The sequence below is a fragment of the Harpia harpyja genome, chromosome 3, assembly GCF_026419915.1.
Source record: "Harpia harpyja isolate bHarHar1 chromosome 3, bHarHar1 primary haplotype, whole genome shotgun sequence".
Lineage (NCBI taxonomy): Eukaryota > Metazoa > Chordata > Aves > Accipitriformes > Accipitridae > Harpia > Harpia harpyja.
In genome coordinates this window covers 77,071,515-77,084,241 of record NC_068942.1, presented here as the reverse complement: position 1 = coordinate 77,084,241, position 12,727 = coordinate 77,071,515, and the positions used below count along the sequence as shown (strand labels likewise).

The 12,727-nt window shown below is 48.9% G+C and overlaps 1 protein-coding gene across 5 annotated transcripts in view; it reads left to right on the top strand.

The window, feature by feature from the left end:
* Nucleotides 1-12,727, top strand: part of DAAM1 (dishevelled associated activator of morphogenesis 1) — a 98,707-nt gene that overhangs the window by 45,076 nt on the left and 40,904 nt on the right. For all 5 annotated transcript variants that reach the window (XM_052783492.1, XM_052783488.1, XM_052783489.1 and 2 more), the window contains one exon: nucleotides 7,534-7,623. In XM_052783492.1, the coding sequence (XP_052639452.1) occupies nucleotides 7,534-7,623 (90 nt within the window). The remainder of the gene's footprint in view (nucleotides 1-7,533; nucleotides 7,624-12,727) is intronic.

Sequence of the window (12,727 nt, the reverse complement as noted above, 5' to 3'; positions counted from 1 at the left end):
CTCCAAGTGTTTCTGGCACAGGTCACCACGGAGGGTACCGGCCTCATTGGATGGGGCATCTGCTCCAGCAGTGGTCTTCTCCTTCCTGATTGCTCGGTGGTTAGGTGTTGCTGGAGTTATAGGCAGGTTTGAGCAGCACATGGGTTGTGCTTCATCACCAACCTCAGCACGAGGCTTTCCTGCTGGGAATAGTCCGTGCATGCCTCGTATCCGTTGGCAGATGCAAATGAAAGCCGTCCATACCGCTGTAGTATCTGTTGCCGGCAGAGTCCGGGTGTTCCTCGACATGCAAGCATCACCAAAGTCGGCTTCTGGCAGCCGAGGCTTTCTGCAGCCCCACAGGCAGGATCCTGCCTGAGCACCCGGAGGTCCTAATTCCCACCAACTCCAGTGTTCAAATCAATACTGTTATTTACAGGGGTCAGCTTCCCTTCCCCAACAACACATCTATAAGCCCATCTGATGCCTGCTTGCTCTAGGCATCTTGCTGGATGTCAAACCTCGGTCAGAAATTGACTCCTTCAGGGTGACTCTCTGTCTTTGCACCTGACTAAGTTCTTAAAAATGTCTTTAGGATGCCAGGTGTGACTAAAGCCAGGGTTATGGGGAAATGAGGACCACTTGTCCCATCCAAGTTATGGGTATGCAAGGAGTCCATTTCCATCTTATGTTGCCCATCAGCATCAGGCTGTGGCTAGCTCCTGCTTCCCTCGGCTGCATCCTTCGGGTCCCATGCGCAGAGTGGTAAATCTTGGGAAGCTTTCAGGATCGAGTTGGCGTGGGGCTTTGCAGCCACTAATTCCCATCCAGCCCCTTTTTGAAGCCCTTCCCAGGGTGTTATCTGGGGAAACCTTGGAGCGGTTTAGCCCCAGACCAACCATGCACAGTTTTCCTCCGTGAGCATCCCTGTCAGGCAGGGGACATCTGAAGCCACACTTGACCTGTTGGCTTGACTTCCAACTTCAGTAGCTCTCAGGGATGCCAGCCACAGAGGTGATATCTAAAAACTGATCGAAAAGGGAGCCGCTTCTTTGGCTCCGTAAATAGGTGGGAAATCCACATCTGAAATCTTCTTCCTATTTTTTGCCAGCTCTGTGCTTTATTATGGTAGGAGGTGCACCCACCAAAGGGCAGTCACGTCCAGCTGTGGTTGGTGGGATTTAATCTGTTTTAGCTATCACAATAGTAAATAATGAGCTGATACACCTTATTTTTTTGTTTTCAGGGTTTATGTACAATTGTGTGGAAAAAGTGCGCAGGCAATCCACCTGCAGAACTTCTAGGTCTGAGAGTGCTCTTAGGGATAAAATTGTGTAGATCAATAACTCCCGCTGGAAAAGTACCCTGTGTTAATTAAATTCCAGATGATGTCGGTGAAAAGGTCACAGAAGGCCGAGCTCAATAAATAAAAAAAAGAGTATATAAGTGGTTATAGATATAAATTACAACAAAAAAGATTGGGAAACCTAAGTGGATACTTCTCTTTTAAAATACACTAGTACTGGAATATGAACACCTTTAAAACCTTTAGCCTATTAAAATAATGAATTAAATTAAATAACATTAAAGCATTACATGCTGTCTGCCTCAGTTAGGTGTTTGAACTGATGGCAACATGAACCAGCTGTGGCTAGAGTTTATTGAAGAGCTAAATCAGCTATTGATGGCCATAATCTTTCCTGCAGAAGAAGAAAAGAATACATATTTTATTTATGTATGTCCAATGCGTTCAGGCTAATAACTGAAAGCTGCAGAGCAGGGTGGATTGGGGTCTTTTCTCTTCCAATCTGGGACTAAAAATTCAATGTGGGAGGAGGTTGACTAGGCATAAGCACTTTGAAGTGCTTACACATTATTCCTTGTTGCTGCTACTCATTCCCTTGCTGTAAGCAATTTCCTTTATTCAAAAAATTAATTACCTGATAAAGGCAAAATTAATAAAAATCTTCTATCTGTTATGCTTATTCATTAAGAAATATGAATAGTTGATTTTTCTTCATGTTCTGTAATTCCAGCTGCATGTTGTTGTGGGTAAATTAAAAATATACAGTGATAATGTTGGCTGGGGTCAGTTTGTCTGAGGGGTTGTTTTTAAGTTCTCAGGGTCCTATGGCTGAAAGGATGTGTGCTGGGGAGGAGGTATTTTTATTACTAATACTAAAAATAAAAGACTTCATTCAGTACCTTCCTTTTTTAAAAAAAAAAAAAACAAACAACAAAAAAAGATAAATCTGCATGCATTGAGAATTGTAATCACCTAAATAGATGTTGCAGATAGAGGAGCTCCTCCTGCGGTGCAGGATGCGTGTGAAGGCGGTTGTTGTTTGCACTGTAACAGCCACTGATTAATAAGTCTGCTTCTTCAAGAAAACAGCTGAAAAAGAAAATAACGAGCTGAGTAAGATGGATTCTGAGGCAGAGGTTTATCGTGCGCCGGTGCAGATCGCAGTCAGGGCTGGCAGTCACGGGCAGGCAGCTGCCCAGCTGGTCGTGCGGGCAGCGCCTTCGCCCAGCGGAAGAAGATTAGATGAGGTACAGGGGGAAAAATGCTGATTGCCGTTTCCCTTGACACTGCAGCGTTCTGGGATAAATCAAATTGATGAACTTGGAGAAGAATGCCTGGAAGAGAGTGAAAAAGCGATATGACCCCTGAGAAAGGAAGCTGATGCAGGCTTCAACAGGCCATTATTTATTTAATTTTTAATTCCCATGCTGTACCAGTTAATGCCAAATGTTGCCAAAACATTCCCACTCGTTTCTTTCTTTCTATTTTTTCTTTTTTTTTTCTTTTTTTTAAGCAATCTTGGATCTCTCGTGCTTTATTTGAGGATGCAATGGAGCTTGCCTTTACGTACTGTAGTCTCACTTACAGAAGGTTCTAAACTCTGCATCCATCCATCAGGAGTAAATTCACTTGCTTTTTATAATGTTGGTGATTTATTGATCTGGTGATGTCTTTCTGTATGTCTGTTTCCGTATATATATATATGCACACATATGTATGTATATATAAACCCAGAACAAGCCAGCAAATTTTAATTAATTTTTATTTCAATTATGGCAATGGATGATCTCCTTATTTTCCCCCAACTCCTCCATGTATTACAGTTACACAATTTATTGGCCAGAAAGGTGCATTAGACTTAAAGGTTTTTCATCATTTTTCCTACAACTTCTAAAGATATTTTGGTGGTGCAGACCCCTGTATAGGGAGTTGTCCCTTACTTAATCTCTAGTCTCCAGCTACTTCTTGCAGAATGTTTGGTGGCCCGCAGGACCTGTGGGGTGTAGGGGAAGAACCCATGATGGTCATGCTGGGGTGTTGCGGCCATGGGTGGGCAGCGCTCGGGCTCGCCCAGCTCCAAGAGCCTGTTCTGGAGGTCATTTCTGAAATCAGGAGATTTGCAGCATCCTGCTGGCTTCTTGCTGTTGCCCCCATTAAAGCCTGTGGCTCTCAGCCTATGGAAGAAGCGCATTAAAACATCCACTGGGGCATGGATGAAGTGGCAGGGACAGGAGCTTTCACCGAGGACCGCACTGTGAGTCTGGGGCTGGACTTGGTACCCTTTCTGCTGGGAGGGTCAAACATTTCTTGCAGCGGCAACGCCTCGCTTTTCTGCTTGGTCTGGCTTTGCCTTCAAGAGGTGGTTGGAGACTACGGTGGCTGCAAACCAGAGGTGGTAGAGTCTCCCTTCTTGGAGAGACTCAAAAGCCATCTGGACATGGTTCTGGGCAATGGCTCTAGGTGGCCCTCCTTGAGCAGGGGGTTGGACCAGATGACCTCCGGTGGTCTGGGCTCCTCATACCACCCCATTGCCAGCTCGGGGAGGTACGGGCCATGGGAACATGCCCTGCCCCGAGCGCCACTCGTGTGTCCTCCAAGGGAAAGGTATAGATCACTTGATAAAAACTTGTTTGGCCCATGGGATTGTGCTCACAGCATGCTGAGGTGAGCCACGTGTTTCTAAGGTACCTTTAGGAGAATGGTGTGGGATCACCTTCACTGGAGCTCGTGCCGTGCTCAGAGAGGGGGAGGTTTGCTTGGCTTGAGCGGAGAGCCATCAGCAAAGCAAGCTGCATGGAAGTATTTTGCCTCCTAGAAATAGCAAATACACACCGAGAATCAAATCTCCCCTATGATGTTTTTTTTTAAATCATATTCAAATGAAGATTTAATGTGGAAACGTGTTTCCTGATGTAAAGGTGAATAGTTTAACTGTACGGGATGAATATTTAAGAGTAGCATATCTCTTTCCAGTAAAAACACTCTGGGCAGAGACTTCCTTTTGGTAGCAAAATGAGGCTGTTATTTTACGTGCCTTTGACCCGATTCCAAAAAAATATTTAAAATAGCGAAGTTGGCAGATCCTGCCATGGGAGGCAGCCAGGTGGAAGGGGCAGAGCTGTGAGAGGTGAGGCTGAAGTGAGGGGTGAGGGCTGCGGGGGCGATGGACACTGACCTACCAGTTATCTTCTCATTCTTCAACAGCCGCCAACATCGCACGCTGTAGCGGGAGTGCATGGCTTGCAAATGGCCTATAAAATTAATTGCCAGTTAGAATTACCTAATTATCGAGCTCGTGATTATTAATTGAAGGCACATACGGGTTTGAGGTTGTGCACGGCTTCTCTGCTGCGCTACCACCCCGCTGTGCAATTGCTAAAGGCTTTGTCAGAGCTGCGTTTGTACAGTGGTCTGTGAGCCCCCGGAAAATGGCTAATGTTCCTGTCCTCTCTTGATCTTTTGGAGTTTGAATGGCAGTTTCTGAGTAGCCTGCTTGGGGCCAAGGAGTACTGAGAGAGCCATTAGTGAGCATAAGCGAAGGGCTGGAGGTGGGTGCCGGAATCCCCATACACGTAAAACCAGCGAAGACCTGACTCTTCACGGCTAAGTTGCTGTTACAACTCAGAATAACAGTCATTAGTCACTGTTTGATTATGAGGATTTTCATATTCGCTGGGTGCCACATAGTATTTATTTAAACACCTCTCCCAAGCATCCTGCAAGATATCATTAGGTAGGTGTTGCTGAGTGACGCAGGCTGCAATGACTGAACATGTTAGAGCTCAGCCACAATGAAACGTGCTGTGTGGGACTCAGAAGCGTTTCTGCACCTTTTTTGGATGTGTTTGCATGTTGTCATGTGCCAGCACCTAGTATGTTCTTCTGCTTTATCCATTCTTGCTCCCACGTAGGCTTCAGCTCAGCTTAGACTTTTTTTCTTGGTTAATAAATCTTCACGTTTGCACAAGTTGTATTTTTAGGGTATGGGTATTTTGAAAGTTTTCAATAAATATTTTTCTTAGAACCTGAGTACAGATGTGCGTGGCTGGTGTTTTCGTGCCTGAATCCCAGATTCACGTGGCAGGGAAGCGAGGTTGCAGTAGAAGCACTTTCCTGCTCTCACTCAAACCCTCACTGCAGAGGTAAATATTTATCAGGAGACCCTCATCCTCTCCCACATGCCCAAATGCCCTTTTCCAACGAGTTGCATTTCAGCCAGGCCCCTGTGTCAGGTGTCATGCTGTTGGCTGCCTTTAGATCTGCCGAATTGGGGCTGAAGCAGAGCTTGGGTGTCTGACCGGCTCGTTGTTTGAGGAGACAACAGCAAAGGATGTCGAGTGCAATTTCTGTTTTGAGGCATGGAAGGGTGATGAGACTTGCCCAAGGCTGGGAAGGAGATCAGTTGCTGGATATGAATCCCTGACCTCCCAAATTGTAAGGACTTGGGGAGGTTTGAAAACGGCGCTCGTTGGAGGAGTCCCTAAGGCAGGTTCTCCTTCCTGGGCACAGGGTGGGGAGAGGTGTCTCAGGTTGGGCGCAGGCTTTCTCAGTCCTCACTTTTTTCCAAGTCTCTTGTCATGGCAGCATGTTTATTTCTGTTGTAAGGGTGTCTTGCAAATCTGCTTCCAGAGCTGCACCAATGTCAGCTCTGTGCAGCACAGTGGTTTGAAGAGTCGGTCGATACAGGGGGGAAAAGTCAAGGAAGAGGCAAAGCTCCTCCATGCGTATGTAACGGAAAAAGCTCCACGACACCTTTGCTTTTGAGGAGTAATTTCATCAAGAAGTGAAATCAATACCTGAAGTAGATGGATAAGCCTATCTGAGATGTTCAGAACCACCGGCACCCTTCTGTCACTGCGTGTTGTGCTGGAGGGCCCTTGGGTTTGGGTTACAAGATAGCTGAAGGCTCCCTTCCTTGGCTACTGGGTGCAATATGAGCTTTAATTAGGTTAGCTGAATTTCTTCATGGCCTGAGTGCTTGCTGATGCAGGGACCCATCTTCCCCCCTAGGCATCTTGCTCAGCCTTCACCAAATGGGGCTTTTACCTTTCATTGGGGTACCAGGGGCTACCAGCTTTAGTAGATAAGCATTATTATTCAGGCAGGGAAACTTTAATGGGTCTCCATGTGGTATCTTTTTTTTATTTTTTTGCTTTTTTTAGTTGCTGGAATTAAGTGTGTAATTTTTAATGGGGATCCTCTTACTTAAATCCACTGGCTGGGTGGGATGAGTTGGCTGGGGGCCATAACAGGGCTCTCCTGTGACCTTCTGCAGCATCTGCAGCACTCCCGGTGCTGCACCAACACCCCTCCAGCACGAGGATTGTCATCAGTGGTGGTGATTTTAAGAGACATCCATGGTTGTAAGATCAATGTTGGCTTTAGCAACGAGCCTCCCAGCCCTGCCTGAATGTTTTATTTAGTTCTCTGATAAAAGCTTTGACCTACATCTAGCACCAGGAAGCGACGAGGCTTTGATAATACTCGGGCATCCCGGCGGAGGCCATGCTGCTAACTGAGTCTCCAAGTCGAAAATGGATGTGTCCTTTAAAATAACATCCGATAAACCAATAAAGGTTTCAGTCAGTAAACAGCTTTATCCCTGCCAGGCAACACATAGTCCAGTTTTGGTGGAGAAGATGTACCTCTTTATGAACTGTAGATATTAGGAAAAGAGCTTTCTATTTTTAGTTATAGGAAAACAAACTAAAAGCCAAAAAAAGCCCCAGTTTTTAACGATATGAGGGTGTCAGCAATGGCAATGGGCTGGGCCGCTCAGGGTGCTCAGTGAAGCAGTTATCTGTGGTGGTAAAAAAGGTCTTATTTGAATTGTTCTTCACTGTACGTGTCTTAGATGCGGTCTATCATCTGGAGCTCTCAATCCTCTGTGCGAGGCTATCTTGCGGGCAGCTGTAACAGCTTCATGCCTGTCCTTTCTAAAACGCTTGCTGCCTTTAAAAGCAATGAAGGCGATGTCCGGGAGGAACGAGACAGGGAGGTTTGCAGCCCCGTCCTCCCAGCAGCCAGCTATAGCCCAGGAGTCAGGGGGAGGTCAGAAACAGCAGGATGAGAATTAGCATCATTGCCCTGACAAATCGATAGTCACGGGGCGATGCTGCGGGCCCACCGCTGCGCTGTGGTGTGGCCCCACATTGATTTACGATGCTTATCTGGGGGGTTGTGTCTGTGCCATCACCTGTTTGTGTACTCATGTTGCATGTTTTGTGGGTTTTTTTCCCCCTTTCCAGGATGAACTTGACCTCACGGACAAGCACAGAGAGGCCATGTTTGCGCTGCCGGCAGAGAAGAAGTGGCAGATCTACTGCAGCAAGAAGAAAGTAAGAGACCCGCCTGCGCTGTGGTCGGGGGCTGAGCCCCTTCCCTCCCCCGTGGAGGGTGGGGAGGAGATGTGGGGAGGGACACAGCTCTCTTGGGATGCTGAGTGGTATTTGGGGTGTCCCAGAAGTGTTCCCTGGGGAAGCAAGGGCGACCGGTGAGGTCTGCAGTCTCCAAAATGCATAGCTTTTTTTCCTGGGCTCGTTCAGTCTGGAGGAGGCATCCCGGTGCCCCACACGGGTGTCCCCCACCCCTGCTCATCCATGCCAGCGCGAGCAGGGCCACCCGGAGCTCCGTGGCCACGGAGGCTGGCGTTGCGGCAGTGGGGGGGACTGCTCCGCTCACCATCTCTCGTAGCCCTGCTTTTCTCTGCTGATGTCTGGAGGCCTGATTACAGCCTGCCCGAAAGCCTCCCCCTCTCCTGGCTTTCCAGTTTGCTGCCTTGAAACAGGCTTGGGCATCATTTTTGTCCTCCCACCGGCTCTTGCCAGAGGATGGCACAAACGAAAGTGCCGCTGGGGAAGCCGTGCCCCCGCAGCGCAGCCTGTGAGAGCTTTAGCCCGGTGGTGCGGAGGTTGCTTTTAGGGTGAAGCTGTGTCACCCCTGGGGCGATGAAGGGCTTTAGGTTCACGGGTGTAACAGATACCACTGATAAGAGACGAGGGTTGATGTGAGTCACTGATCTGTCTGCCGAGCTCCCCCGGCGTGACCGTCCTCTCTGCGATGCTGCCCTCGCGGCCCCGTTTCTCAAGCCGAAAACATGCGCGGACATCTTCCCAATGCTGGTAGGCTGACGTTTGCTTTTGCTCCTGGGGGCGTGCAGCCCGAGCAGCGTGGGGTACCACGGGCTGGCAGCCTGCCAAGTGGCCAAAATCACTCTTTTTTTCCCCCAGTAAACTGAAGATTTTTGCCCCTGTATGTTGGCACAGGAGTTACTCTCAGCTATCCGTGCTGGGACTCATTTTCCCTCCCAGCCTTGGCCAAAGCAGAGATCCTGCAGGATGTACGGCTGTGGAGAGAAATGGGGCAAAAATCTTCAATCTTGCAAGCAGATGGAAGGACACCAAGGCCTGCAAGGGAGATGCCCCCAGTTGGGGGCATGGACCCGTTGGAGCGGGTCCAGAGGAGGGCCACAAAAATGATCAGAGGGATGGAACACCTCTGCTGTGAAGAAAGGTTGAGAGAGTTGGGGTTGTTCAGCCTGGAGAAGAGAAGGCTCTGGGGAGACCTTATTGCAGCCTTTCAGCACTTAAAGGGGGCTTAGAAGAAAGATGGGGACAGACTTTTTAGTAGGCCCTGATGCAATAGGACAAGAGGTAATGGCTTTAAACTAAAAGAGGGTAGATTTAGACTAGATATAAGGAAGAAATTTTTTATGCTGAGGGTGGTGAAACACTGGCACAGGTTGCCCGGAGAGGTGGTAGATGCCCCATCCCTGGAAGTATTCAAGGTCAGGCTGGACGGGGCTCTGAGCAGCCTGATCTAGTTGAAGATGTCCCAGCTCACTGCAGGGGGGTTGGACTAGATGACCCTTAAGGTCCCTTCCAACCCAAACTATTCTATGATTCAGTGATTCGGTTCCCAAATTCGCCTCTGCGTCCCCTCTCCTGGCTGCAGGAGTTGCCTCAGCAGTGCTAGCGGTCGCCTGGCCCCACTCGAAGGGTGCTCAGTGCCATTAATGCCTCTTTTCCCTGCTGTAGCAATGGCACCAGATTTTCCAGCCACGTTTTAGGCCAAGAGCAGGCTTACCTTGCTCATGTAGGATTAAGTTTTAAGCCTCTCATAAATACCCCTGAAATCCCTGTATTATTGTTAGACAGAGGCCTGCCATGCCCGAGATTCAAATCGGAGGGGAGAAGAGATGTTAACAAATTACAGGCACTGGTCTGAATCAAGAAGAAAATGGGCAGGGGATGCTCTCTCATCACTGCCTGTGGGATAAGCGGAGCTGTGCTCCAGTGAGTCTGGACAAGGAGAGACAACAGAGACTTAAATCAAGCAAGCTGTGTAATTATTATTGTGAGTGGAGATTACATGCTGTCTAATCTCCCGAGGAGGGGTTTAATTGGGGCTGATGGTGCCTCTTTCCCGTTCCAGCACCTCCTTGTGCTCATGGTTTTTTAAAAACCATGCTGAGAAACTCCCTGCTCCTGGGGGGTGTTGAAGGAAGGAGCCACAGAAGCACCCCGTGGCATCCTCAGAGGTCCCCAGACCAGGTGCCTGTCCAAGGCTGGAACCTGGCTGCTGTTCTGCTCTGGTCCTTGTTCCTCTGGCTGCTCTCAGCTGCTCGTTCCCTGCTCATGATGCCGTCTCGGTGAGCTGCAGAGCGTACGTGCCACTGCTTGCTCTGAAGGAGTTGTGCTGGTGGAGACGAATGCTTTTCTCCTGCTTTTTAATTAAAAATGGGTGAGACCATATCAGCAGAGGCTCCAGCAGTGGAGGAAACCAGGAATCACATGGGCTGGAGAACATCTCTATGCACAGCAGGCTTTAGGCAGTCCCGCTCCTATGTGATGAGGACCAGTAGGCAGCAGAAATATCAGTGGCTATCCCAGTGGCTCATGGTAAATCTTACTTATGTACCTATGTTTTTATGAGGACAAATCACCTACAGGGTAGCTTGGCATCAAGGAGAGGGGCTGGGCTTCTCCAGCTGAGAGCAATGGCTGGGGTTTGGCTGGAGCGGTGGAGCTGGAGACAGGGCAGGGGTCCTACCTCCCTGCCTTGGCTGCAGGCTGAGCAGCGGTCATTTGGGAGGTCCAGGATGCACCCAAACCCTTTGGCCTGCCTGTGTTTTATAGCAAGTCATCACTTCAGGTGCTGGTAACACCCAGTTTCACCTGGTGGGTCTGAGGGGGCTGGCAAAGGTGGACATCAGTCACAGGCAGCTGCCTGACTTATTAGGGATTCAAAATTGTCCCCTGAGCAGTTTTTGCTCTTTCCTCTGCTGCCAATTTTGGCTCCTGTTGGAAACAGACTGTTAAGAGTCAGGCAACTTCGGTCAGACTTTGAGTCTGAAAGCACCAGTTTGGGGCATTTCTAATTTTTAGCATTTTCCCCATTTTCCTGCTGGTTGCAGTGCTCCCTGCCACAATCGCAGAGACCAGTTGCAACGAGCTCCATCTCGAAAGAGCAGCACAAGGCAAGACAGAAATGCTGCCCAGCCTTTTACTGGGGGTTTTCCTTGAAAATCAGCTTTGCTGGGCTCCAAAATATCTCGTGCTGTGGCTGTAGCCCATGCAGCCAGGGCACTCCCCTGCCTCAATCGACAGCAAAGGTGTGTGCAGCACAGAAAGCATCTGAATATCTGTCCTTCCAGCACGTTCCCTGCTACTGTGTGCCATGTCTGGGTGCTTCTGCTTTGCCATCGATGTCATCCACCATACTCAGCTCTCCCAGAGTGCATCCCAGTTGTTGCATGTTTTATATATTCCCATGATGGGCAAGATTTGGTAAAAGGTGACCAAAATGAGACATTTTGTTGGGCTGGGTTGTCCTGGAAAGGGAGCTGGCAGCGCCTGGCCTTGGCACTGCTCGTCAAGAGGAAATAAGGGAAACCAGCTATTCCCCAGGCATATTTCCTTCCCTGGAATATTTCCCCCTGGCCTGCAGCCCTGTATCCTGGTTTCTCTGCCCTGCAAGCAGCTGTTTTTATCCCAGCCCACAGCACGGGCTTGGCAGGGCAGAAGTTTTGTTCTCCCTGATTCTCCATCCATGGAGACGGCAGGTCTGATCCCAGCCCTGACTCTGCTCGGAGCAGAGGGTTGCACTAGATGAACTCCTCACGGTCCCATTCCACCCACCTGCATCGCCCTGTGATGCTCTGGGGGGGCAGGGGGAGAGCAGAGAGACAGACAGCATCTCGTGATGGGGTCTGGCGAGTCTGTCGGCAGCGACCCAAACAGGAACTGAAGTCTACATTAAATCCAGCAGCCGTGCAGTGCTTGGGTCAGGAGAGAGATTTGAAGATTGTTGGAGAGACCTTCTTTGAAGTCGTCAGCCCCCTCTACGGCTGTAATAAAGCAGGGAAATGCAAAGGTGGAGATACATTAACAGCGGGATGAAATCTGCTTTTAGAAGTGGTATTTCTGGAGGATGACTCGTTTCATACCTCATCCCGAAATATTTCACTCCCTGCTGGCCCCGCTCTCCAGGAGAGGATATTGCTCGGAAGCGCGGGGAGGAAGCAGGAGGGTTTCCAGCTTTAGCGTTTCTTTGGCTGCGGATTTGCTTCAGTGAAAGAGGGTGACTCAGGATGGCCTTTCTCAGGAGGCCATGCTCCAAAGGGAGTTAATAATTAACACTTTGCACTTTAGTCTGCAGCACCTCTTAATTGCGGGAGGTTTGCCTCCTGCCAGCTGATATACATAATGTTAAGCTATTAAAGCAGCTTGCTGGGTGATTTTTTATGAGCCTCAAAATATGGGTGGATACAGTGGTGTTCAGGCAGAAGCTCAGCATAAACAACCAGGTGGAAGGGATTGGCAGTGAAAACCAGCTCAGGCAAAGGCAGGGTCTGACTCTGCTCCACTCCCTTTTGATTCAGCTGAGCTCTCTGAGCATCTGTAAAGCTGGGGTAGGAGAAAAATGACCAGGGATACCAAGCAATGCTGTACTCTTTAAGCTTGTGTTGAAAACCCGTTGGCATCGCTAATGCTGGGTGCATAAAATTTCCTCAGGCGTCAGGTATAAAACCAAGCTCCCTTCGCATTAGGAGAAGGCAGCCGTGGTGCTTTTGCAGGGGAGAATGGGGAAAAATGTGATAAATAGGGAAATGAGTGATGGCTTTCCAATAATACTGTATTTCCCAGCCAGACAGCTTCTTTCCTCTCTGACTGCGCCTTCCACCCACTCCCTCCAGAGAGCTTTGCTTTTTCCAGCTCACTCTTCTACTTTTCCTGCTCAGTCCTGCAGCTCATTCACGGGGCTTGTGTTGCTGCTTCCTTCATTTAAAGAACCATCAATTTATTATTTTTTTTTCCTGCAGTAGCAGAACTAAGAGCAAAAGCTGACAAAGATGGCATGCAAGGGGAGGAGGAAAAAATACCTCGGCGTTTTGCCGTGCTCCTGGGTCACCTGGGATGGACGAGAAGTGTTCCATGGCCC